Consider the following 24,147-nt stretch of genomic DNA (forward strand, 5'->3'; position numbering starts at 1 on the left):
ATAATTGTTAAGCATTTTATACTCTTTACAATTTATTTATTTGTACTTCTTTATACATATCTACATATCTCTGACACAGACATGGATAGACTATTAATTTATCTCAGGGAATCAGAATAGTGTCTAGCAAATTTGAAATCTTTTACTGACTGACATCTGGTAACTAGCAAGTGATAGGACTGATTTTGGAAACTGTTTCGGTCAGACTAGCTAGAATTCAGAGTTAGGACAAATAACAGTGGTATTTATGATGGTTCAGTTAGACCAATTTTTGTTGATGCTGAAGCAGGAAGTAATACTGAACTTGAACATATACGGGGTACAAAGGGTCATAGTGAAGAGGGGAAGAGCTTGAAAATGATGGTAGAAGTAATCTCAGTGACAACAGAGTGGCTCTGTAAGAAATTTACCTAACAGAGTTTGAGATGCGATGTGTGAGTATAACAGAGTATATATAATGATTTCAGTATTCTTGAGATTTTGGTTTTTTGTTTTTCTTTACCCAAATTTTTACTGTAAGTTTGCTATGGTTTGTACATCTTCAAAGTATATTTGGAATCTGACCATTTTTTATTATCTCAATCACTGTTACCTTGGGCATCATCTTTTTTATACCATCATCTTTTGCATACATTATTGCAGTCATCTTTTAGATTTTGTTGCATAGTAGACTCACCTGAGGATTTGAAAAAATACTGATGCCTAGCTCCCACTCGCATTCCTTGGAATGTGTTACAACCTGGGCATCAGGATTTTTTTTTAAGCCTTTGGTGTTTCTGATACACATTGCCTGCCCCAAATAATTAGAAAATCAGTTATCTTTCCCCAAAGAATTTTATTTTTACTATATTTTTGCTTGTAGCAATGTTCATTTAACTTGGACGTTTTCATTTCTTAAAGTTATAGAAGTAAGTCCTAGTATATCAGGCTTCTTAGTTGTGAGCAGTGAAAACCAGCTCTGACTGATTTAGCAGAAATGAAGTATACTGATATATATTGAGTGGCCCACATAATTGACAGAAGGCTGGAGGAAACCAGCTTTAGAAAAAGTGCAGAAACAAAGGGAAGCTAAATAGCTGGGACCTGCTGTTCTCTGCCAAACAAGTGACTGGATACCTGAGATGGCACTGGCCCCTTTGTGCTGCCACTGGGTTCTGCTATTACTGCCCTGGGAAAGTAGATGTCACCTTCAGAATTGCTGTCATCAGAAAGAATTTTCTCTTGTCCCTGCTTTTTTCTCCATGTTCAGAATCCCTGCTAAGTGTGTCTGTTTGGATTAGAATAGGCTCCCAGGGCATGTGGGAAAGCAAGTATCTGGCATTTTCCATTTTTAATAGTGTAGATAAGCTCTATCCTGCGTCAGAACTCATGAAGTTGGGAAATTTGCAAACACAGGCAAGGGCTTCACATGCTTGGAAACCAACAGAATGACAAAGGTCATATACTGTACATAGTATAGCCTACAGTGTAGTATTTATTTTATGCATTTATCCAGTGCCCCTCAAACTAAGAACCCCCAGGACACAGGTGTTTTTCCGTAGTGATTTTTAAACCTTTAGAACCCGCTATCACTTGTCTCTTAGCAAGCAGTAAGATATGACAAAATAAATGAGCAAGTAGTAAGCAAATTAATAGGAAAACTTAGGCATATAACTTATGAATATATATTATTTTTGGAAGTGTGGAGACCAGTTTAAGTATTAAATAGGCATGTTTCTTGATAGTGAAAATGTTCTGAGTTTCTATGGTGGAAGTTGTATATCAGTGTTATATGTCAGCACTGTCCGATAGAAATATAATGTGGACCACAAATGCAATCCATATGTGTAATTTTAAATTGCATTAAAAATACAAAGAAACAGGCATTAAATTTTAATAGTATATAATTTAGCCCAATATATTCAAAATACTGTTTGAACATTTGACCAGTGTAAATATTTAAGGGATAGTTTACATTTCCTTTTCATACTAAGTCTTCAAAAAAAAATTTTTTTTAAAGATTTAATTTATTTATTTGACAGAGAGAGAACACAAGTAGGCAGAGAGGCAGGCAGAGAGAGAGGAGGAAGCAGGCTCCCTGCTGAGCAGAGAGCCCGATGCGGGACTCGATCCCAGGACCCTGAGATCATGACCTGAGCCGAAGGCAGCGGCTTAACCCACTGAGCCACCCAGGTGCCCTAAGTCTTCAAAATTTGTTGTGTATTTTATACTTAAGAGTACAGCTCAATTCAGACTAACCTCATACAGAATGCTTAATAGCAACATGTGGCCAATGGCTACTGTCTTGGACAGAACAGTTCTGTGGCATTGTATAAAATGCTATATAACTTCCAAATGCTGCCAGCTAAATGCACTTAATGATACAGTGTTTTAGGTGCCTTATGAAAATCTAGTGGGTGTTTAAAAAAATGTAAACTAAAAGTAATAACAAACTTATTGATTATTCATTCTTCTCAAATCCAAAACAGGTCTACTTGATTTTGCAGTGTTTTGCAATTTTTTTTAGTGGTGGGGACAGAGGTATGAAATGGGGGAGAGAAACCTAGTTTTTTTCATTAGACTTTGTTTTTGTATATTATTTTTATATTTTATGAACATTTCAATTCATGAGGGATTAAATGTGCTTTAGGCAGAGAAAGGCAACATGCTGTAATACCGAGTTGCATGTGAGTAATCAGGTGAATCACATTTTATTACATTTAATATTTATGGCACTACTAGGCTTTAGTTTCTGAAGTTTTGAAAATAAAGATAATAGTGATCATATATGATTTCTTTCCCTAGGTAATTCATGTTGATAGTAAGTTTTATGTTCTAATTATTTTTATTCTTGCAGGCTGCTGAATCAGGAATAATAAAAGTTAAAACAATAGCTGCACGAAACACCGAAATTTTGGCAGGTAATTTTTTGCTTAAAAATTCAACCATTAATGAAAATTTCACTAATAACAAAAGTATAATCTTTAAAAAACCCAGAAAAGAGCTATCAGTTTTCTGTGGCCTCTCCTTTATGCCCTAGCATGCTGTTTATGATGATAACATGTAAAAGTCCCTAACTTACGAACTAATTGGATTTGCCAAAGATGAATGTCATGTAATTCTCTGAAGTCAGAAAAGTTAAAACTACTTGTCTTCCGGGCAGGGATTTGCATTCTCCTCCATGTCTTGTCCATCACCTAAGACACACCTTACCCATAAAAGACATTCAATTAATATTTGTTGTGCTGAATGGAATGAAAGATTGGTTCTCAGTCCACCTTCCAAGATCTATTTTATCTTTATATAATATAAACAGGTGATAATGTAGTATTATAAATTTAGTAGTACTATATGAGTTTTGAATCCTAGGACTAAGACAGTATGGTCATGAAGAAAGAATGGGAGCTGGGTGGAGAAAAGAAAAAAGTTTTCTTACATTCTCTTGATTGAACTGGTATTCAAGGAGGAATTTCAGGAGTTCCTCTTTGGCACTCTTTTTGATACTCAATCTACTTCTTTTCTTTGGCACCTTTTTGTTCTTGCCTCTGTAATGAACATGGAAAAGGAAAGTAGCATTTTCTGAGAATCTGTTACGTGTGAGACATTTGTGCCACTTTAATAAAAGACAACTTTGTGGGGAAATACTTCTACTTTATAATAGAACATGTTGACATGCAAGGAGATTAAGTTACTCGACTGAGGTCACATGATTAAGTGGTGGAACTAGATTTAAATCCAGGGCTGTTGAGAACCCATGTTCTTCCCGCTACAGTATGCTGCCGTGATATTGTGAGGTTTCCACACCAGCTACTACTCCCTCCCAAGGGTTATATGTAACTGTTGCTTACTTTACTGATCCTTCAATCTGCATTTCCAGTTCCAATAGTGCTTTGCTCTCAGCTGGTTATAGGAGAAAAGCCGTCCTATTAAATGGATTGACACAAAATTCAGTAGTGGAGAATCTCTCCAACTCTCATAAATCTCTTTACGTTTTTAAAAGTGATACCAAAAAATCCCTAATTGGTGGAATCTCAAAGAGTATTACAAAATGAAGTGAAGACTTTTGGGGGCAAGTTTTAAGGGTGGAAGGTGGATTTTACTTGGGCTTGCCGGGCTTTGCCGGACATTTGCCTTTAGGGTGAGCTTTCCTGTGTTGCATCTGTTTCTCACAGCTTCTTCTCTGATTTTGAACAATCTGTCGAAACACCAAATAGTTTTGTAACATTATTCACAGCACTGAATAATGCTCTGTGCACTTTGAGAAGGGGTATAGTGAAAGTGGTGGGTAAAGGCAAAGGTAGGTATGGTTGGATTGGAGGGTGGGATAGTGGGTTTTGGGAGATGCATGTTGGGTGGATTAGCTACTGTGAGGAAACTAATGTTTTAAGATAAATTATGATCTGGATGTTTTTAAATTAGCTAATCATTTTAGAATATCATTACAAATAGTAACTTTTGCTACTATAACTGCTGATATCATGTCCTTAGTTATTCACCAAGAGTAGACGTTATCATTGGGTCTGTAGCTGATGAAGATTTTTTAAAAAGACTGATTTCTTCAGAGGATCACTGTCTGGTGCTGAGTTCTATACCAAAGTAAATAAAATGTCTAATTGGTAAATTTTAAGAACAAGTAAGAAAATTTTGTCTCTGTCAGTGTGAGTTTAATGTATAGGTGGGCTGTTTGTTTTAATTCAATTAGCTTTATTCAAATGATGCTAAACAAGTCTTTATGCAAATACAATTAATAGTTTATGTTTTAAGGTCCATAGTGTCCAGAGCGATGTAATTGAGGAGCTGTATATCACTTAAACTATTTCCTTGCATTTTTTACCAAGTATCTATAGCATTGATACTTTAGTATTTGTACCTTTTTAGACCACTATCATGTTGAAAATCAAAGGCTCTCAAGAATAAGGGAAAAGAATTTTGTCAATATATAGTTTCAAAACTACTTAATTAGAGTACAGTTTATACTAAGAAAAATTTGTAGTTAACTTTTTAAAAATTTTAATTTCTTGAGAAGTGTTTACTTCTCTATAGTTCTAGAGACTGTAGGTTACTTCTTTTGTGCTATCATGGATGTTAAAGATAACAAACAATGGAGGAGTTGCAAATGAAATGGGATATTGAATTCTCAGATATCTCTACATATTCAGAAAATATAAAGGGTTGCTATAACAATCAGCACCCTTAATTAGGATTAACTAGTCTGACCAGTGATATTCAGCGTAGTTTTCTAGCCAGCTTTAGTTTTCTTAGATTTATTTTCCAAAGGAAGGTTATTTACATTGCAGAATAAATCTTTGCTTTGCATCTCCCCTTCTTTTAAGCATCCTCCTTTAATGTTTATTTTTCTTTGTTTTCACTGCTGTCATGAATGCTGACATAAGTGGGAATGCTATGCCAGGTAATGTCAGCATCGATTCAGATATACAGATCATTATCTCAGAATTTCCTTTTTCTTTAAAGATAAAAACTCTGCAAATGAGACAAAGCAACATCAAGTTTTTCATTTACAAGGCCAAATGCCTTAATCTTACACTTGACTACCATAAATTACAAAATGTTTTTATTAAGCCAGTTTATAATATACTTGAGGTTGACTGAGAAGGCTTGTGTTATACAAAAATTACATAAACAGAGAATCTGCTTTTTGAATAGTTGAAACAAGGAAACCAATGAAGTTGTGATATCTTAAAATTGTGTATTTAATCCATACTCAAAACCATAATGGTTACATCTATCTTTGGCTGCTTTCAGCTACTGCCAGTTTATGTGTAGAATTTTCACATAGATGATCATTATGTGTGATTTGTGTTCTTTTCTCAGTTTCCCTCACCTTTTTCATATCTACATGGTCTTATTACTAAAAGGTCTTTAAATAGCAATGGGTAACTATGCTTTGGAATTATTTTCTGATGTTAAGAGGTAATTTATCTGCTGATTTTATTTAGTATTTTCTATCTTATCAGTATATATGCTTGTGATATTTTATAAACATCTGTAGAATATATATCATAAATACATTGTTAATAAGGAAATCATTATGTAAGAATCACTAGGAGAGATACTCTTCCTTATATTGTTAGTAGTTAGCAGGAAATAATAAGCCCTCATTAAATGTAGGCTAATAGTGAGTGAGTCACTCCAGAATGTGAGTAAGTCTCTTAGTGCTACCTCTACTGTGTTTTACTACTTCCCAGTTTTTACTGTAATTTTACATGTTATGATGACTTTGGTAGATGAATTTTGTCATACTTAGTTCATATTAGCCAGATAACAGAGTAATGAAGGAGACAGCCCCTAAATGAGAATTTTAATACTGTGGTCAATGCCAAGATGGAAAAATAGGCTTATTATTATAGGAACATAAAGAAGGCATCCAATCCAGCCTGGGAATCTGAAGCTGAGTCTCAAAGCTTAGAAAGAAGTTAGCCAGGGGCACCCGGGTGGCTTAGTGGGTTAAGCCTCTGCCTTCAGCTCGGGTCATGATCTCAGGGTCCTGGGATCAAGCCAGGGAGCTTGATCATGCTCAGCAGAGGGCCTGCTTCCCCCTCTCTCTGCTTACTTGTGATCTCTTTCTCAAATAAATAAGTAAAATCTTTAAAAAATCTTTTTAAAAAATCTTTAAAAAAGGAAGAAGTTAGCCAGGCAAATAAGGTATAGAAGTGGAAAGTAAAGCAGATTACTTGAATATATGGGAGAGAGAACAGTTTGGTCTATTTGGATAGACTATTTGGTCTATAAAAGTTTGGTCTATTTGGATACACTATTCAAGCATTGCCATTGTGTAACTTCGTGAGCTGCTTGATGGAAGAGTTTGAATCAGGACAGTGGCACATTCATTTTAATGTTTTTTTTTTTTCTTTTTAAAAAAGATTATTTATTTATTTATTTATTTGACAGAGAGAGACACACACACACACACACACACACACACACACACAGTGAGAGAGAGAGAGCACAAGCAAGGGGAATGGGAGAGGGAGAAGCTGCTTCCTGCTGAGCAGGGAGCCGCATGTAGGGCTTGATCCCAGGACCCTGGGACCATGACCCGAACCAAAGGCAGACGCCTAACAACTGAACCACCCAGGTGCCCCTCATTTTAATGTTTTATATAAACTATTCGCACAACAGTGTGGAAGGTGTATTTCAGTGTACCATCATAAAGTAGAGGTCGGTTGGTGGGCTAGTTCTATAATCTCGGCTAAATGACCTTGGGGGCTGTAATTAATTTTATGCTTACAAGTTAATCTAGTAGGCCAGATATTACATAGTTTCTCTACGGCGTAATATGTTCTTATTTATTCTTTTCCTTGGATACTTAAAAACTTTTTAACCTTTTAATTTGTATTTTTACATTGTTAAGTACTTTCCTTTGATGCTGTCTTTTCTAATTTTTTAAATTCCTTCATAATATTGGAAAAAGTGCTTGTAGCTTATTTCACCATTCCTTTATGTTAGACATATTTCAGTATTTGGAAATTTTTTTAAGATAAATTTCTAGAAATGAGATTATTAAATCAAAGTATATGAACATGGTTTTGGAATTTGTCACCAGTTTATCTTTCAAAAAGATAAAAGAGTTATCTTTTTGAAAAGATAAAACTTTATGCCTTTACCAGCAATATGTGAGTGTATTTTTATAACATCTTTGCCTGATTATTATCTTAAAACATCTTTTTTGGAAATTGAACAGGCAAATGATTCTTATACTAATTGACATTTGTCTTTAATGTTGAACATTTTCCTCTGAATATATTATTTCCTTTTTTCATTATACATTTATTTCTTTGAGTTTTTGTGTTTTCTTATCAAATTATTTGAGTTGTTTACATAGCAAAAGTATTGACTTCCCATCATGTTTATATTTCCTGCAAGTTATTTATCTTTTAAATTTTTGTCTAGATGTTTTTCATGTTTACATAATGTAACTTTTCTCATTTGTTTTGCATTTAGGAAGCCCTTACCCCGCATAGTAGACAGTCATTTTTAAAAATTATTTTTAATTTTTTTTTAAATGAATATGTGGAGTGACATGAGGACCTAGATTTTTTTTTCTTGTGCAGAATTACTGATTAAACCAGCATCATTTGTTGAATATCCTTCCTTTTCATACAATGTGCTTTTAATATGAAACTGCCCATATTTTATTTGTCCTTCTATTCTTGAGTGACTTTATTGAAGTATTTTCAGATTTTAGAATCATTAAATTATTTTTTTAATGTTGTTAGAAATATCAGTCTTTTTAATAATTAAATTTTAAGGGATTTTGAAGATAGCAGTCATGTCTGCATCACATTTTATTTCTTTCACAAGAATTGCAGTTGTTATTTAATGACCATTTAAAATTTATCATAATGAAACTTTTAACCCCCATTAATGTGATTCATAGTGGGGTATCCTAGTTTAATTCTTTCTTTCCAGGATAAAAACTACAATTATGCAGTGAAACTGCACAGAGCAAGGAAACCCCTAGGATATGGGGACCTGCTGGACCTCTTCCAGGTGTGTGAAAGTGTATCATTTGCTCTCACAGTTATACAATTTGGAAATAAAATATCAAACATAGTGTTATTTTATTAAAGGAGTCCTGTTTATTAAAGAACTTAGGTAAAAAAAATGAACTTTTTTTCTGACCCCTTAAAAGCCTGACTTTATATTTTAAAGGATATTGAAATAGAGAGTTTTGATTAAAAAGAGTTGACCTTTTTCTTTCTTTCCTGGAATGATTTTTAAAAATGGTTAGAGCAGGTTGTCTTTATTGCTATACAGCTTTTTCCTCAATGTGATTTCTAAAGTCTAAGCCCATTGGAAGGTGTTATATAAAGCTGTGTTTAAAAAGCATGTCATTAAAATTATTGTATATAAACAGAGCGCCTCTCAGAAGAGCAATATTAATTTCTGTTTAAGACTACTGTCACCTTTTTTTTTTTTAAGGTTTTATTTATTTGTTTGACAGAGATCAAAGTAGGCAGAGATGCAGGCAGAGAGAGAGGGAGAGGGAAGCAGGCTCCCTGCTGAGCTGAGAGCCCGATGTGGGACTCCATCCCAGGACCCTGAGATCATGACCTGAGCCGAAGGCAGAGGCTTAACCCACTGAGCCACCCAGGCGCCCTACTGTCAGCTTTAAAAGAAGAAAAAAAAAAAACCTAACTTTTTTTTTTTTTTTTTTTTTTGGTTATAATCTATCTTATAGTATTGTGATCTGGATATGGTAGATGTTTTCGTTTTCACATATGCTTCAAAAGACAACAGATCAATAGTTGTTTTGTTACTGATTATTTATCCTGGATAACATAGGAATTTCCTTTTTGATTATTTTATTCTTATATATACTGGGAGAAAAAAGAAAATGAGAAGGAGGCAAGAAGTCGATATTTGATTCCTTTGAGTTACATTAAAATAAAATTTATAAAAATTATCATTATTATTTGTTAATTTTTTTTATTTTAGTGCAGGGCTTGAACTCATTCCCCTAAGATCAAGAGTTGAACTCATTCCCCTAAGATCAAATGTCCCCTAAGACATTTAACCAACTAAGCCATCTAGATGCCCCTAAAAGTTATTTTTAATACTATTTTAATTTATCCTAACTTGAGACACATGGGTAACTGTGACTGACCTGTATATAGCATTTCACTGAAATTAACCTTATTTTATTCATTCTAAGCTGCACAGGTTTTTCACATTTTAGTATTACTCAGATTGATAACACATCTTAAAATTGATGTCATCTTAGAATCATTGTGGGCCAGGTAGTCTGGAGGTGTCTTTTTCAGTGCATATGTGAACTTGTTTATAGTTATTCATATTATTATTACATCGTTTGAGTTATGTGCATTGTCGATATCCTGTAAGTTTGACTCCTATTTAAAATGTCACCTAGTTGTTGTACAGAAATTTTCTGTTGACATCTTATGGTAAGGTCAAAAAAGCACCAACATCATTATGTGTGGGGATATTGGCTTAGATGATCTCAGAGTCAATAGTGAAGTACTCTTTCAAGAAATGAAGCATCCCAAACAATCTGATTATAAAATGGGCAGAAAACCTATATAGGTATTTTTCCAAAGAAGACATACAGATGGCTAACAAGTGTATGAAAGGATGTTCAGTATCATTAATCATCAGGGAAATGCACATCAAAACCACAATAAGATAATCACCTTACACCTGTCAGAATGGCTGTTATCAAAGAGACAAGAGAGAACAATGGCCTTGATGGATGAAATTGTGAGGAACAAATCTAAGTGATTAGAAGGCATTGTATCATAATTAATTGGCACTGATTTGTCTTTGTGATCCTCCAGTGTGTCTTGAAGTCATTGTCCTCAAGAGACTCAAGAAAGTACTTTTTTTCCCCTTCTATAAAGACCGTTTCTTTCCTGAATTTATCTGAAGACTTTAGGCAGTGCAGTTCATTGGTCCTCTTTCATACCTTAAACAGTTTTAACTTTGATTTGCATTAAGTGCTGTTTACCTTAAAGAGTGGCAGTATAATGTTGTGGGAAGAATAGCAAACCAGGAGTTAGAAGACCTATTTTAAAAATCTGGCTTTACCACTTACTTACTGTGCACTTGAGCCAAATCATGCTCTGTAAACTCTCTGTGATTATTGTGACACTCAAATGAGAAACATGTTAACGTCATAAAAATGATCAGTGATAAACTTCTGTTTACCTGAATGGCATTTAATAACTAGGCATGTTCAATAGAGTTAGGAATAGCCTCATACTTCAGAGATTCTGGCAGGATTGAATATGGTAGCATATTTACTGCCTCACTATTTTTTTTTTTTTTAGCTTTATTTTCCTTTGTTAATCATTCATCTAAATGTTTTGAGACATTGTTATGGAAAATTTGTGACTCTGGTTTGAATCAAAACTTTTATGCTTAAGAAAGCAAGGAAATAAGGCAAGGAGCCCTTTTGGAAACACTGTTCTTTGACTATCATATTTGCCATCTCTTAGCTGTGTTAAATCAGTAATTTATGCTGGCATATTGAGGGACTTTGCGGAGTATGCCATAGGAGATTGTGGGCTTTATTTAGCATACATACTATAAAGGGAGGTTTGGGAGAAGAAAGATGAGGATTTAACTGATGAAATTAATGTTGAGACTAGTTTTATATTTTTCATGGTGACTGTGGATGACTTTCCGACAATTTCTTTTGAAAAAAAAAAAAAGTTAAAATTCAGATTTGTCTGTCTTAATTACAAGTTTTAACCTCAAAAGAATAATTGATGGATGTATTGCCTTTGAAAACCATATACCAAACACATAAGTGTAATGTTCTCTTTCCTTGGAATTCCAAGGAGATGGAATTCCATGTTATCTGTTTAAATTCTCTGAGGATGGCCTCATCCTCAGAGACCTGTCTTACTCATCTTTGTATAGCTATTAAGTAAGTGTATACTGATTTAATTTCATTTTGTAAATTTAAGGTATTACTCAGCTTGTGCATGTTCTAACTTTTTACATTTTTGTTGGCTACTTTAAAGCATCTGAAAGAATTGGCTTGGTGGAAAGAGTTAAATTAAGATATGGAGTTACAGCATGGGCATCCATTTAACTTAAAGAATGCTATAGTAAAAAGAGGAGTAATGTTATTGTTTTTTAATGAGTTTATTTCTTGAAGAAATTAAGGCTATATAAATTCAAGGCATGTAATGAAATTCTAGGGAGCTTCTGAACATTCAGAAGGGTGATGGGGATGATGTATATACTATTTTTAATTATTTTTTCTACTCTGACGTATTTATTCTTTTTCATATTTCCCCTCATGCACTGTTGAAGAAATAGAGTACTTCTCCAAGGCAGGATAGAACTTCTGAGTTGTCCTTAAAGATTTTATAGCATGAGATGGAGGAAAACCAAAAGACAATGCTAGGAGAAAAGCATGGGAAAGCTATAGCTAAGGGGTTAGTTTAGATATGGAGTCGATAGTATCTGTATAAAGTATTTTAACTCTTATTGTTTGGTTTCTATTTTAGTATTTACATAAAGTGGTTTTTATTAAGATTGTTAATACTAGTTGTAAATATATATATTCCTTCTTGTGAATTAGATTTAATAATTTATTTTATATGTATTCTGAATAAAGCCTTGAAAGAAAACAGCTCAGAGGTGGTTCAGCCGTTTCTAATGGGTTGTGGAACCAAGGAGCCAAAGATTACTCAGCTATGTTTGACCGCCATTCAGAGACTCATGTCACATGAAGTTGTGTCTGAGGTACTGTGAAGACTTTATCTCAATTGTGCACCTAAGAATCAAATCAGGGATTTTTAATTAGGGGAGAATGAAGCATATCCAATAACTCAATGTAAAACAATATATGTGCTTGAAGGACATGGCTTAATTTTGAAAGATCATCGTATTTTCTCCCTATTAAGTGCTCATGAATAATGAATAAAAATGAAGTGCATTTTGTCATGTCATTCAGTGACATAGATCAGTGTCATTGAAGAGAATATAATTTATAATTTTTTTTAAAAAGGAAAAATGATTTTCCTAGATTCTCTGAAGTGAAAGTTTGTTGTTCATTAATTTAAGTGAATTGTTTGTACCTAACTTTATTGTGTTAAAACAAGGAAAAACATTTCATCACTACAAATCTGCATCCTGCTTTCAAATGTAGTAATGTTACCTTAACTCCATAAGTTACTTTAATAGAAGTGATACAGTCTTTTACCTGTAATGTAACATTCAAAACACTGTCAGATTTAATTGACTTTATAAATGTGTTGTTAATTTGAGTTGCATTTTGTTTTTTGTATACGTATTATAAATGGAATAATATGTGAAATAGTAGCATTCTCAGTTAATTTGTGTATGTCTGTATAAGTGCCCAAACGAAATATACCCATATTGTAGAAATGAGCTTTGATTTTGACTAGGTATCCCAGAACTGTATGCAACTATTTGCATATATTCAAATGGTATATTTTAAAACAATTTATTTTTTTAGAAGAAAATTAATTAGCTGTGAATCTCAAATTAGTTAAGAGATGTGTTTTGATCTATAGAGCTAGAAACATGGGTTTTGTTGTTAATGATCAAGAAACACCAGAAGAGGTAATATTTTTACATCTTTTTTTATTTAGGGACTTAAACACCTTATATTTTATTTGCTGACAATAATTCAACTCATTATTTTACAGACTGCAGCTGGAAATATAATTAATATGCTTTGGCAGCTAATGGAAAACAGTCTTGAAGAACTTAAGCTACTTCAAACAGTTCTTGTTCTTTTAACAACCAATACAGTAGTTCATGATGAGTCACTCTCTAAGGTAGGAAACCTGTTGTCAAAGTTTCTAAGTGCTTTGAGACTGTATTTGAATAAGTTCACTGAAAGAGGAAAGCCTGGTACTGTTTGTACCAAAAGCAACTTCCCTGTAGCTATCATGATAATGGACATTGCACATTAAAAACCACTGTGGCCTTATTTCCCCCAGATTAGAATTGAAATCAGGTTACGTAATAGAGCAGAGCCTGTTGGGAATAAGAGAAAATTGGCAGAAAAATAGGAATAGAAAGATAAAATGTTTGGAGATATCCATGTTCTCATTGCGTTGGGTATGCCTGTGATAGCTCTTCTTCCCGCCTTTTAAAATTTTACATCTATGTGATATGTAAGCCAGAGTGTTTAAATCTCTTTCTTAAGTAGTTGGGAAAGTATCCTTATGGCATTTATACTAGATAAAGCTGCATGTATGGTAGGGGTTTCTCATTTCTTCCCCATTCCTACCCTCTTTGGAACATGTTAACAGCTGTTCTATTATTTCACTCTTTAAAAAGATTTTTTAAAATTATGATTTATTTCTAAAGAACAGAAAGTACAGAGAATAATATAAAGAATAATCTTTAGTTAATCATTTATTGTTTAAGAAATTTGTTGGACTTTCAATAGTAGTTCCATTATAATTTGCATACCTTTAAAAAGTGGATGGGTATTAAAGTAGAAAAGGGTACTGTCACATTAAGCTGTATATACTCTACAGAGAATAGATCTGTCTTTTTGAGTTATTCATTTGATGTTCTTTGGTCATAATGAGATTTTGCTCATTTGCAAATAGCTTATTTTAAGCTACCTGCTATTTTATAAAATATTTTAGGTATTTTTGTGTATTCTTTTGTTGTATGTCATCCCTTTTGGTTTCTACCTATCAAATTATTGTTCCGATACAATATATTTAAGAGTTTATAAAATGCTGTCATTTAACCTACCAAAGCAATAAGAACTATTATAGTTTAAAATTAAATGCAGGGCTTGCATTTGTTGGTTAATTTGGAAATGGAATATTTTGGAATGAAAAGTGAAGTATAAAGAAATAATACCAAATTGAGTACTATGAAAGCTTCTATATAACATAAACCTTTCCTTTATGTTGAAATTGAAACAGTAATATTGATATAAAAAGCTCGTTTCCTTTAAAATTTTAATGTAATTAATATGATAAATATAGTATTTAGACTACCATTATGTTTTTCTCCAAACATGGCTTCTTTAAAACTAAAACTTTTGGAAAATCACATAGGAGAAAATTTTTGTGACCTTTAGGTAGAGATGCTTTAGGTAGATTAAAAAAAAAAAATCTGTGAACTATAGAAAAGCCACAGAATGGGGGAACATATTCAGAAATATCTCACAAAGGACTTTTATCTAGAGTGTATAAAAAACTTTTACAACTCGGGGTGCCTGGGTGGCTCAGTGGGTTAAGGCCTCTGCCTTTGACTCAGGTCATGATCCCAGGGTCCTAGGATCGAGCCCCGCATCGGGCTCTCTGCTCAGCAGGGAGCCTACTTCCTCCTCTCGGCCTGCCTCTCTGCCTACTTGTGATCTCTCTCTGTCAAATAAATAAATAAAATCTTAAAAAAAAAAAAAACTTTTACAACTCATTCATAAGATAACCACCCAAGACAAAATCAGACATTTTTTTTTTTTTAAAAGACTTATGTATTTATTTGAGAGAGAAAGAGTGCTGAGTGGGGAGAGGGGCAGAGGGAAAGAATCTCAAGCAGACTCCTCATTGAGTGTGAAGCTGGATGCAGGCCTCAATCTCATGACCCTGAGATCATGACGTAAGTGGAAATCAGGAGTCAGATGCATAACCAAATGAGCCACCCCAGCACCCCTGCACTAATTTTTTAATAGACCCTTGACAAAATAAGATGGCTATTGAATACATGGAAAGTGGCTCAGCATCGTAAGTTATCAGGGAAAAGCAAATTAAAACTATAGAGAGGTATCGTTACATATCCATTAGAGTAGTTAAAATTGAAAAAGACCAACCATATCAAGTATTGTTGATGATGTGTGAAAGTGCTGAAATCACACATACTGCTGGTAGGAGTTTAAAATCACTTTGGAGACTGGGCGCCTGGGTGGCTCAGTGGGTTAGGCCGCTGCCTTCGGCTCGGGTCATAGTCTCGGGGTCCTGGGATCGAGTCCCGCGTTGGGCTCTCTGCTCGGTGGGGAGCTTGCTTCCCTCTCTCTCTCTCTGCCTGCCTCTCCATCTACTTGTGATTTCTCTCTGTCAAATAAATAAATAAAATCTTAAAAATAAAATAAAATAAAATCACTTTGGAGAACTAGCATTTTCTTTAAAAGTTTAACCTATACTTACTATTTGATCCAGCCTTTTCACTTCTAATTACTTATCCATGGTAAAGGAAAACATGTCTTTAGAAAGATTTGTATATGATATTCACAGCAGCTTTATTCACAATGGCTAAAAACTGGAAGCAACTTAGATATCCATTAGCAGATGAATGGGTAAGCAAAATATTTGGTATGCCTATACTATGAAGTACTGTTCAGGAATCAAAAAGTACAAACTGTTGATTCAAAGAACAACATGGATAAATTTTACGAATATTACAAGTAAAAGAAACCAGACACAGAAACAGTGCATACTGAATGATGAAATGCTGTTTGTAGAAAATGCCAGTTTATCTGTAGTGAAAGAGACAAGATGGTGGTTGCCTAGAACCAAAGATGGAGGAAAAAGTGGAGCACAGAAGAACACAGGGAGACTTTTAGGGTGTTGAAACTGTCTTGTAACCCAATTGTGGCAGTAGTTTCATGGGTGACTATAACTATGAAAACTCACCAAATTAAATACCTTAAAGAGATACAGCTTATTTTTTTTTAATATTTTATGTATTTATTTGAAAGGTAGAGAGAGACAATGAAAGAGAGAGAGCATGAGAGTAGAGAGGTTAGTGGGAGAAGCAAACTTCCTGCTGAGTAGGGAGCCCGATGTGGGACTCGATCCTATGACCCTGGGATCGTGACCCGAGCCGAAGGCAGTTGCCCAACCAACTGAGCTACCCAGGCGCCCCCAAGAGATACAGCTTATTGTATAAAACTGTACCTTAATCAACCTGAAGTTGATTTTTAAAAAGAATGACTCCTTTAAAAAATTTTAATTTTATTCATTTATATGCTTAGCATATTTATATAATATATCTTCAGATGACTTAGTGATATAAAAAACTTTGAATACTTGTTATTTGCAAAACAAGTCATTCTGGGGAAATAAAGCACAGTACTTTTTTAAAAAAGATTTTATTTATTTGAGAGACAGAGACAGTAAGAGCAGGAGCAGAGAGGAGAGGGAGAAGCAGGCTCTCCACTGAGCGGGGAGCCCGATGTAGGGCTTGATCCCAGGACCCTGGGATTGTGACCTGAGCCAAAGGCAGACGCCTTAACCAACTGAGCCACGCAGGTGCCCCCATCACAGCACATTTTTATATGCATGTTAAAAGAACCAAGTTGTGAAGTGCATGTTTCACATTATGTAACATAATCTTATGTGGCTGTATATTTAGTTTGAATTATTTCAAAATCCAAGGATTTTAGTGGTTTTATTGTATATATAAGAGGGTGGAAATTTTAGTATCTGTGATTGAAACAGCTGAACAAATTACTTAGTTTTGGGTTATATCAAATAAATAGTTACTCTGTTCTTCAGTCCTATTTCACTAAATGAAAATTCTTCTTTTAGGCAATTGTTCTTTGTTTTCGACTACACTTTACAAAAGATAACATTACAAATAATACAGCTGCTGCTACAGTGCGACAAGTTGTTACTGTTGTTTTTGAGAGGATGGTTGCTGAAGATGAACGACACAGAGGTAGAGTGATAAAACTGGTTTCCTTTTCACAGTGTGTGGTTCTTCGACCCATGATTTCTCTTTTGATTTTCAGTCTTTGCCCTGTGAACTTAGGTTGCCTAAAAACTAGAATACTTTAAAAAATGTATTTACTTTACAAATATTGTTATATTGACATTGGCAGTTCAAAAACCTAAATCCTCAACAGTATTATCATCCCAAGAATAAACTCTTTATTTTTCATGTTTATTTTTAATTATGTATAATTTCACATTTTTTAAATTTTATTTATTTATTTTTTTAAAGATTTTATTTATTCACTTGACAGAGAGAGATCACAAGTAGGCAGAGAGGCAGGCAAAGAGAGAGAGGAGGAAGCAGGCTCCCTGCCAAGCAGAGAGCCCTATGCAGGGCTTGATCCCAGGACACTGGAATCATGACCTGAGCCAAAGGCAGAGGCTTTAACCCACTGAGCCATCCAGGTGCCCCTAATTTCACATTTTATATCAAATACCGCATTATATGTATTTTTAGCTAGACATTACATTATATGAATTTTTCATGTTATTCTTTTATTTAAATTTTATTTTATTTACTTATTTTTAATAAATATTTTATTTATTTGAGAGAGAGGGAGAGAAAGAGCAAGGGAGCATCAGTAGAGTAAGGGGGAGAGAGGAGCAGGGAGCCCAATGTGGGATTCAATTCCAGGACCCTGGGATCATGACCAGAGCCAAAGGCAGATACTTAACCAGCTGAGCTATGTGGGTGCCCTATAATTTAAATTTTAATGGATGTACTATGTTTTGTGGCTATTCTGAGTTTAATGAACTAGTTTCCTATTGGATACTTACATTGTATTTAGTATTTAAGTACTCTTTTGAGTGTCCTCCTACATACTTTTTCCCATTTGAATTAATTCCTTAAGGTAAATTTCCAAGAGTGGGTTTCCCTCACATGAATTTTAGTCTGTGCCTATTAGCATGTATTAATGAAGGATTTTATGTAATGTAAGATTATCTTTTCATATTTTCATTAGATAATTTTATTGTAATTATAAACATCTTTCTTTGTGATTTTTTAAAAAATTTCCTAAAAACTTAGGAACATGTCAGAGAGCTGAAGATACTATTCCTGTAGTAGTTTTTATAGTTTGATAATTTTTAACTATAGAAATTATGTTTTATTAATTTGTTATTGGATGAAATTAAGTTATTCCCCATGATTAGTTGAAAAGATCATAAGGTGCTACCATCATGACATCCTTTCTGCTTATGTACTCAAGAAACAAAAGATTAAACTATTTTTCCCTTTTACACAAGGAAAATCCCTGAGAAATCCTCCTACCCCCAACTCTTAATGTTATGCTGTCTGTCATTTCATTTGAGGTTCTTTTGGTATTATTGATAAAAAATGGCAATACTGGTAAATAATTGGTAATGAGGCCTATTCTAATAATTTCTTTACTTTTGCTGAGGTTAACCAGTGGTCATATTTTAAGTTTCAGACATTCTTAATCTTTTGGCTTATTAGAATTTTTCCACTTAGTTTGGTGTGTTGGTTTTTCTGCTTTTTTTCTCAGGGTAAATGCAGGTTGAGTTCTAGAGTTTGAAATATTAAGGAATTAAAGTTACAGGGTAAAACCGCAGTTCTCCAGTTTGGATGTGTTATGTATTCGTAACTTCAGTGCGATTCCTGGATTGGTAGTTTTAGCTGTGTGTCTCTAAAACCCAGTATCTCATTTAATACTTTGTAATAAGGAAGAAATACTTAAAACCTCATTTTTTTTTTCAAATAGTCATTAAGTCAACATTTATTCAAAATAGGCTGTCATAATTTGCAGAAATGGTATCTTATTAGTATTCAAAGAAATGTTGAGTTAGGAAACATCTTTCTAGCTGATGCTTAGCTAGTCAGTACCTATAGCTAATGTAGTAATTGTGGCAGATCATTGTATTTCTTTGGTGTTGGTTGTGATCTCTCCTCTTTCATTTATGATTTTATTTATTTGGGTCCTTTCTCTTTTCTTTTTGATAAGTCTGGCCAAGGGTTTATCAATCTTATTAATTCTTTCAAAGAACCAGCTCCTAGTTTCGTTGATTTGTTCTATTGGTTTTTTTTGTTTTGTTTTGTTTTTTGTTTTTTGTTTCTATTTCATTGGTATCTGCTCTGATCTTCATGATTTCTTTTCTCCTGCTGGGTTTAGGCTTCTTTTGTTGTTCTTTCTCCAGCTTCTTTAAGTATAGGGTTAGGTTGTGTATCTGAGACCTTTCTTGTTTCTTTTGCTATATATTTCCTCTCAGGACTGCCTTTGCTGTGTCCCACAGATTTTGAACCATTGTTTTCATTATCATTTGTTTCCATGAATTTTTTCAATTCTTCTTTAATTTCCTGGATGACCCATTCATTTTTTAGAAGCATGCTGTTTAGTCTCCATGTATTTGGGTTCTTTCCAAATTTCCTCTTACGATTGAGTTCTAGCTTCAGAGCATTGTGGTCTGAAAATATGTAGGGAATGATCCCAATCTTTTGATACTGGCTGAGACCTGATTTATGACCCAGGATGTGGTCTATTCTGGAGAATGTTCCATGTGCACTAGAGAAGAATGTGTATTTTGTTGCTTTGGGATAGAATGTTCTGAATAGATCTGTGATGTCCATCTGGTCCAGTGTGTCATTTAAGGCCTTTATTTCCTTGTTGATCTTTTGCTTGGATGATCTGTCCCTTCAGTGAGGGGAGTGTTAAAGTCCCCTACTATTATTGTATTATTGTTGATGTGTTTCTTTGATTTTGTTATTAATTGGTTTATATAGTTGGCTGCTCCCACGTTAGGGGCATAGATATTTAAAATTGTGAGATCTTCTTGTTGGACAGACCCTTTGAGTATGATATAGTGTCCTTCCTCATCTCTTATTATAGTCTTTGGCTTAAAATCTAATTGATCTGATATAAGGATTGTCACCCCAGCTTTCTTCTTCTTCTTCTTCTTTTTTTTTTTAAAGATTTTATTTATTTATTTGACAGAGAGAGATCACAAGTAGACAGAAAGGCAGGCAGAGAGAGAGAGAAGAGGAAGCAGGCTCCCTGCTGAGCAAAGAGCCCGACATGGGACTCGATCCCAGGACCATGAGATCATGACCTGAGCCAAAGGCAGCGGCTCAACCCACTGAGCCACCCAGGCGCCCCCCCCAGCTTTCTTCTGATTTCTATTAGCATGGTACATTGTTTTCCACCCCGTCACTTTAAATCTGGAGGTGTCTTTGGGTCTAAAATGAGTTTCTTGTAGGCAGCATATTGATGGGTTTTGTATTTTTATCCATTCTGATACCCTTTGTCTTTTGATTGGGGCATTAACCCATTTACATTCAGGGTAACTATTGAGAGATATAAATTTAGTGCCATTGTATTGCCTGTAAGGTGACTGTTACTATATATTGTCTCTATTTCTTTCTGATCTACTACTTACAGGGTCTCTCTTTGCTTAGAGGACCCCTTTCAATATTTCCTGTAGAGCTGGTTTGGTGTTCACAAATTCTTTCAGTTTTTGTTTGTCCTGGAAGCTTTTTATCTCTCCTTCTATTTTCAATGATAGCCGAGCTGGATATAGTATTCCTGGCTGCATGTTTTTCTCATTTAGTGCTCTGAATATATCATGCCAGCTCTTTCTGGCCTGCCAGGTGTCTGTGGATACGTCCATTGCCAATCTAATATTTTTACCATTGTATGTTACAGACTTCTTTTCCCTGACTGCTTTCAGGATTTTTCTCTTTGTCGCTAAGACTTGTAAATTTTACTATTAAGTGATGGGGTATGAACCTATTCTTATTGATTTTGAGGGGGGTTCTCTGCACCTACTGGATTTTGGTACTTGTTCCCTTTGCCATATTAGGGAAATTCTCTCCAATAATTCTCTCCAATATACCTTCTGCTCCCCTTTCTCTTCTTCGTCTGGAATCCCAATTATTCTAATGTTGTTTTGTCTTAAGGTGTTACTTACCTCTCGAATTCTCCCCTCATGGTCCAGTATTTGTTTGTCTCTCAGCTTCTTCATTCTCTTCATTTAGTCTTCTATATCACTAATTCTCTCTTCTGCCTCATTTATCCTAGCAGTAAGAGCCTCCATTTTTTTATTGTACCTCATTAATAGCTTTTTTGATTTCAACTTGGTTAGATTTTAGTTATTTCTCCAGAAAGGGCTTTTATCTCTCTGGAGATGGTCTCTCTAATATTTTCCATGCCTTTTTGGAGCCTGGCTAGAACCTTGAGAGTCATCATTCTGAACTCTAGATCTGACATATTGCCAATGTCCATATTGATTAGGTCCCTAGCCTTTGGTACTGCCTCTTGTTCTTTTTTTTGTGGTGAGTTTTTTCGCTTTGTCATTTTGTCCAGATAAGAATATATGAAGGAGGGGTGCCTGGGTGGCTCAGTGGGTTAAGCCGCTGCCTTTGGCTCAGGTCATGATCTCAGGGTCCTGGGATCGAGTCCCACGTTGGGCTCTCGGCTCAGCAAGGGGCCTGCTTCCCTTCCTCTCTCTCTGCCTGCTTCTCTGCCTACTTGTGATCTCTGTCTGTCAAATAAATAAATAAATAATCTTTAAAAAAAAAAAAAAGAATATATGAAGGAGCAGATAAATACTAAAAGGGTGGCAAAGACCCCAGGAAAGTGTGCTTTAACCAAATCAGAAGAGACCCCAAATGGTGGGGGGAGAAAGGGGATAAAAAGAAGTTCAGAGAAAAAAAAAGTTAGAAAAAGAAAACAAATGAAAAAAATACTAAAAAGAAAATAATATATATATTAGACTGATGACTAGAACAGGGTGACCCACTTAATTTTGGCAGTATTTTGGTCTCTTAGAAGAACCTACCTCCTGAAATTTTAAGGAATGAAAAGCATATATAAGAGTAAACACAATAAAGGGATGGATTATGCCTATAAAGATGAAAAAAAAATTTTTTTTAATTTCTAAAAGAGTTAATAAAGGAAGTTGGTTGGGAGAATAAAGAAAAAGAAAGTGGAGAGAATTTGATTAAGCTGGAGACTAGAACAAGCCCAGAGCTAGATTTAGGGTATATTTTGATCTTTTAGAAGAAGTTGTACCCCAAATTTTTTAGAAGAAAAAACCCTATGTGTATACAAAAAAATAAAGTTAGATACAATGAAGGATAAAATATGACTAAAATAATGAAGGTTCAAAAAAGATTATTTTTTTTTAATGAAAGGTATTGTTAAGATAAACTAGTTTAAAAACATTAAAAGCGGAAAGGGTAAAAATTAAAAATAATTTAGCAGAAGAAAAAAAAATTAATTTACTGCAAGACTAAAGAATCATGGGGAGAAAGCCATGAATTCCATTCTTTGCTTTCTCCTCCTCTGGAATTCGCTGTTCTCCTTGGTAAGTGAACTTTGTCTTGGCTGGATTTCTTGTTGATCTTCTGGGGGAGTGGCTTGTTGTAGTGATTCTCAAGTGTCTTTGCCCCAGGCGGAATTGCACCACCCTTACCAGGGGCCAGGCTAAGTAATCCACTTGGGTTCGCTTTTGGGAGCTTTTGTTCCCTAAACGCTTTCTGTAGAGTTCAGGAGGACGGGAATGAAAATGGCAGCTTCCCAATCTCTGGCCTGGAGTTGCTGAGAGCTCGGGGTGCCTCCTCAGTGCACCCTCAGAGAAAAGCACTCAATCACTCCGGTCTCCCTGGCCTTCAGCCCTGTTCCGAGCTCACCCAGCCTGTGACCACGTCTCTGTCTCTGGCACACAGCTCCACCTGGAGTCTCCAAACCCCGCAGATCCCTGAGCTCCCCCAGGGGGTGTCTCCCCGGGTCTTGTGGGGACCTCATTCACGGAGCAATAGCTGTGCCACGGATTACGGTTCAGGGTAACCCTGAGTTGAGAGCTCACTCCTCAGCTCTGTCTCTGTAGCCGGCTTTCCTGCTCCAATACCTGCGAGCTCTCCAACACTCAGACAACTCCCACCCTTCGGTGAGCCCCTGGGACCTGGAGCCATGCTGATCCCGTGTGGGCTTCACCTTGGTCTAGCCTCTGGAGCAAAGTCCCTCATTGGAGCAGACTTTCAAAAGCCCTGATTTTCTGCTCCGCTGTTCTGCCGCTTGATGGGAGCGGCCCTCCCCCTGCAGTCTATCTTCCCGTCGCTTTGGATTCACTTCTCTGCTGGTCCTCCCTTTCAGAAAGTGGTCGATTTTCTTCTGTTTCTAGAGTTGTTGCTCTTCTTCTCTTCAGTCTCCCATTGGATTTGTAGGTGTTCGCAATGGTTTGATAAGCGATCTAGCTGATATCTTGCTACCTGATGTCCTCTCAGCCTGCTACTTCTCTGCCATCTTGACTCCTCCCCCAATGTGGCAGATCAAGCAATTAATTCTTCGTTTAAACTGAGGTGATATAGGAATTAACCATGTGGTAAACTTCTATGTACTTGATTTTTAAAGGTACATTCAGAGATCATGTGAATTTCAACTCCATTAAATAAAGGGATTGGGAAAAGGGAGACTGGGAAAATCAAATGTATGGATAAAGATGCTAAACTTATTAAAATGACATAAGATAGTAAAGAGTAGTTTTTATGGCATTCTATATAACAATAAATTCCTAATTTTTTTTCCCATTTTGGAGGCATAATACTGAGCCTACATTTAAGAAATGTTTATAATTTCACAAACATGTATTTATTTTAAATAGTATATATGATTTATTAAAGTCATTATAAACCGCTGAAACCCATCTTATTTTGATTGCAGATATTATAGAACAACCAGTACTGGTCCAAGGAAATAGTAACAGAAGATCTGTCAGCACCCTCAAACCTTGTGCTAAAGATGCATATATGCTTTTCCAGGTATTTCAGTTGATAAAAGTGATTTTATTATAGAATATAGTTCTGTATGAATTTTTGATTTTGGAATTTTATGTCTGATTTAATTTTTCAAGTGTCAGCTTTTTAAATTGTCAAATTTTAAAGGGTCACAAGTAGTATTTTGAAAATGTTCTAAAACATTAAAGGGCATCTATAGCTAAGGAACATGATAAA

General features: G+C 35.0%; 1 protein-coding gene across 7 annotated transcripts in view; it reads left to right on the plus strand.

Annotated features, from left to right (window-relative positions):
• MON2 (MON2 homolog, regulator of endosome-to-Golgi trafficking) overlaps positions 1-24,147 on the plus strand; it is a 108,923-nt gene that overhangs the window by 12,881 nt on the left and 71,895 nt on the right. For 5 of the 7 annotated variants that reach the window (XM_004766585.3, XM_013063576.2, XM_045071837.1 and 2 more), the window contains exons 2-6: positions 2,837-2,900; positions 12,089-12,216; positions 13,146-13,277; positions 16,998-17,127; positions 23,858-23,955. In XM_004766585.3, the coding sequence (XP_004766642.1) occupies positions 2,837-2,900; positions 12,089-12,216; positions 13,146-13,277; positions 16,998-17,127; positions 23,858-23,955 (552 nt within the window). Of the gene's footprint in view, positions 1-2,836; positions 2,901-8,409; positions 8,491-12,088; positions 12,217-13,145; positions 13,278-16,997; positions 17,128-23,857; positions 23,956-24,147 lie in introns of those variants that run through there. The other 2 variants (XM_013063579.2, XM_013063578.2) reach the window with 2 other exon arrangements.

The sequence above is a fragment of the Mustela putorius genome, unplaced genomic scaffold (assembly GCF_011764305.1).
Source record: "Mustela putorius furo isolate JIRA1106 unplaced genomic scaffold, ASM1176430v1.1 tig00003988_pilon_pilon_pilon, whole genome shotgun sequence".
Classification (NCBI taxonomy): domain Eukaryota; kingdom Metazoa; phylum Chordata; class Mammalia; order Carnivora; family Mustelidae; genus Mustela; species Mustela putorius.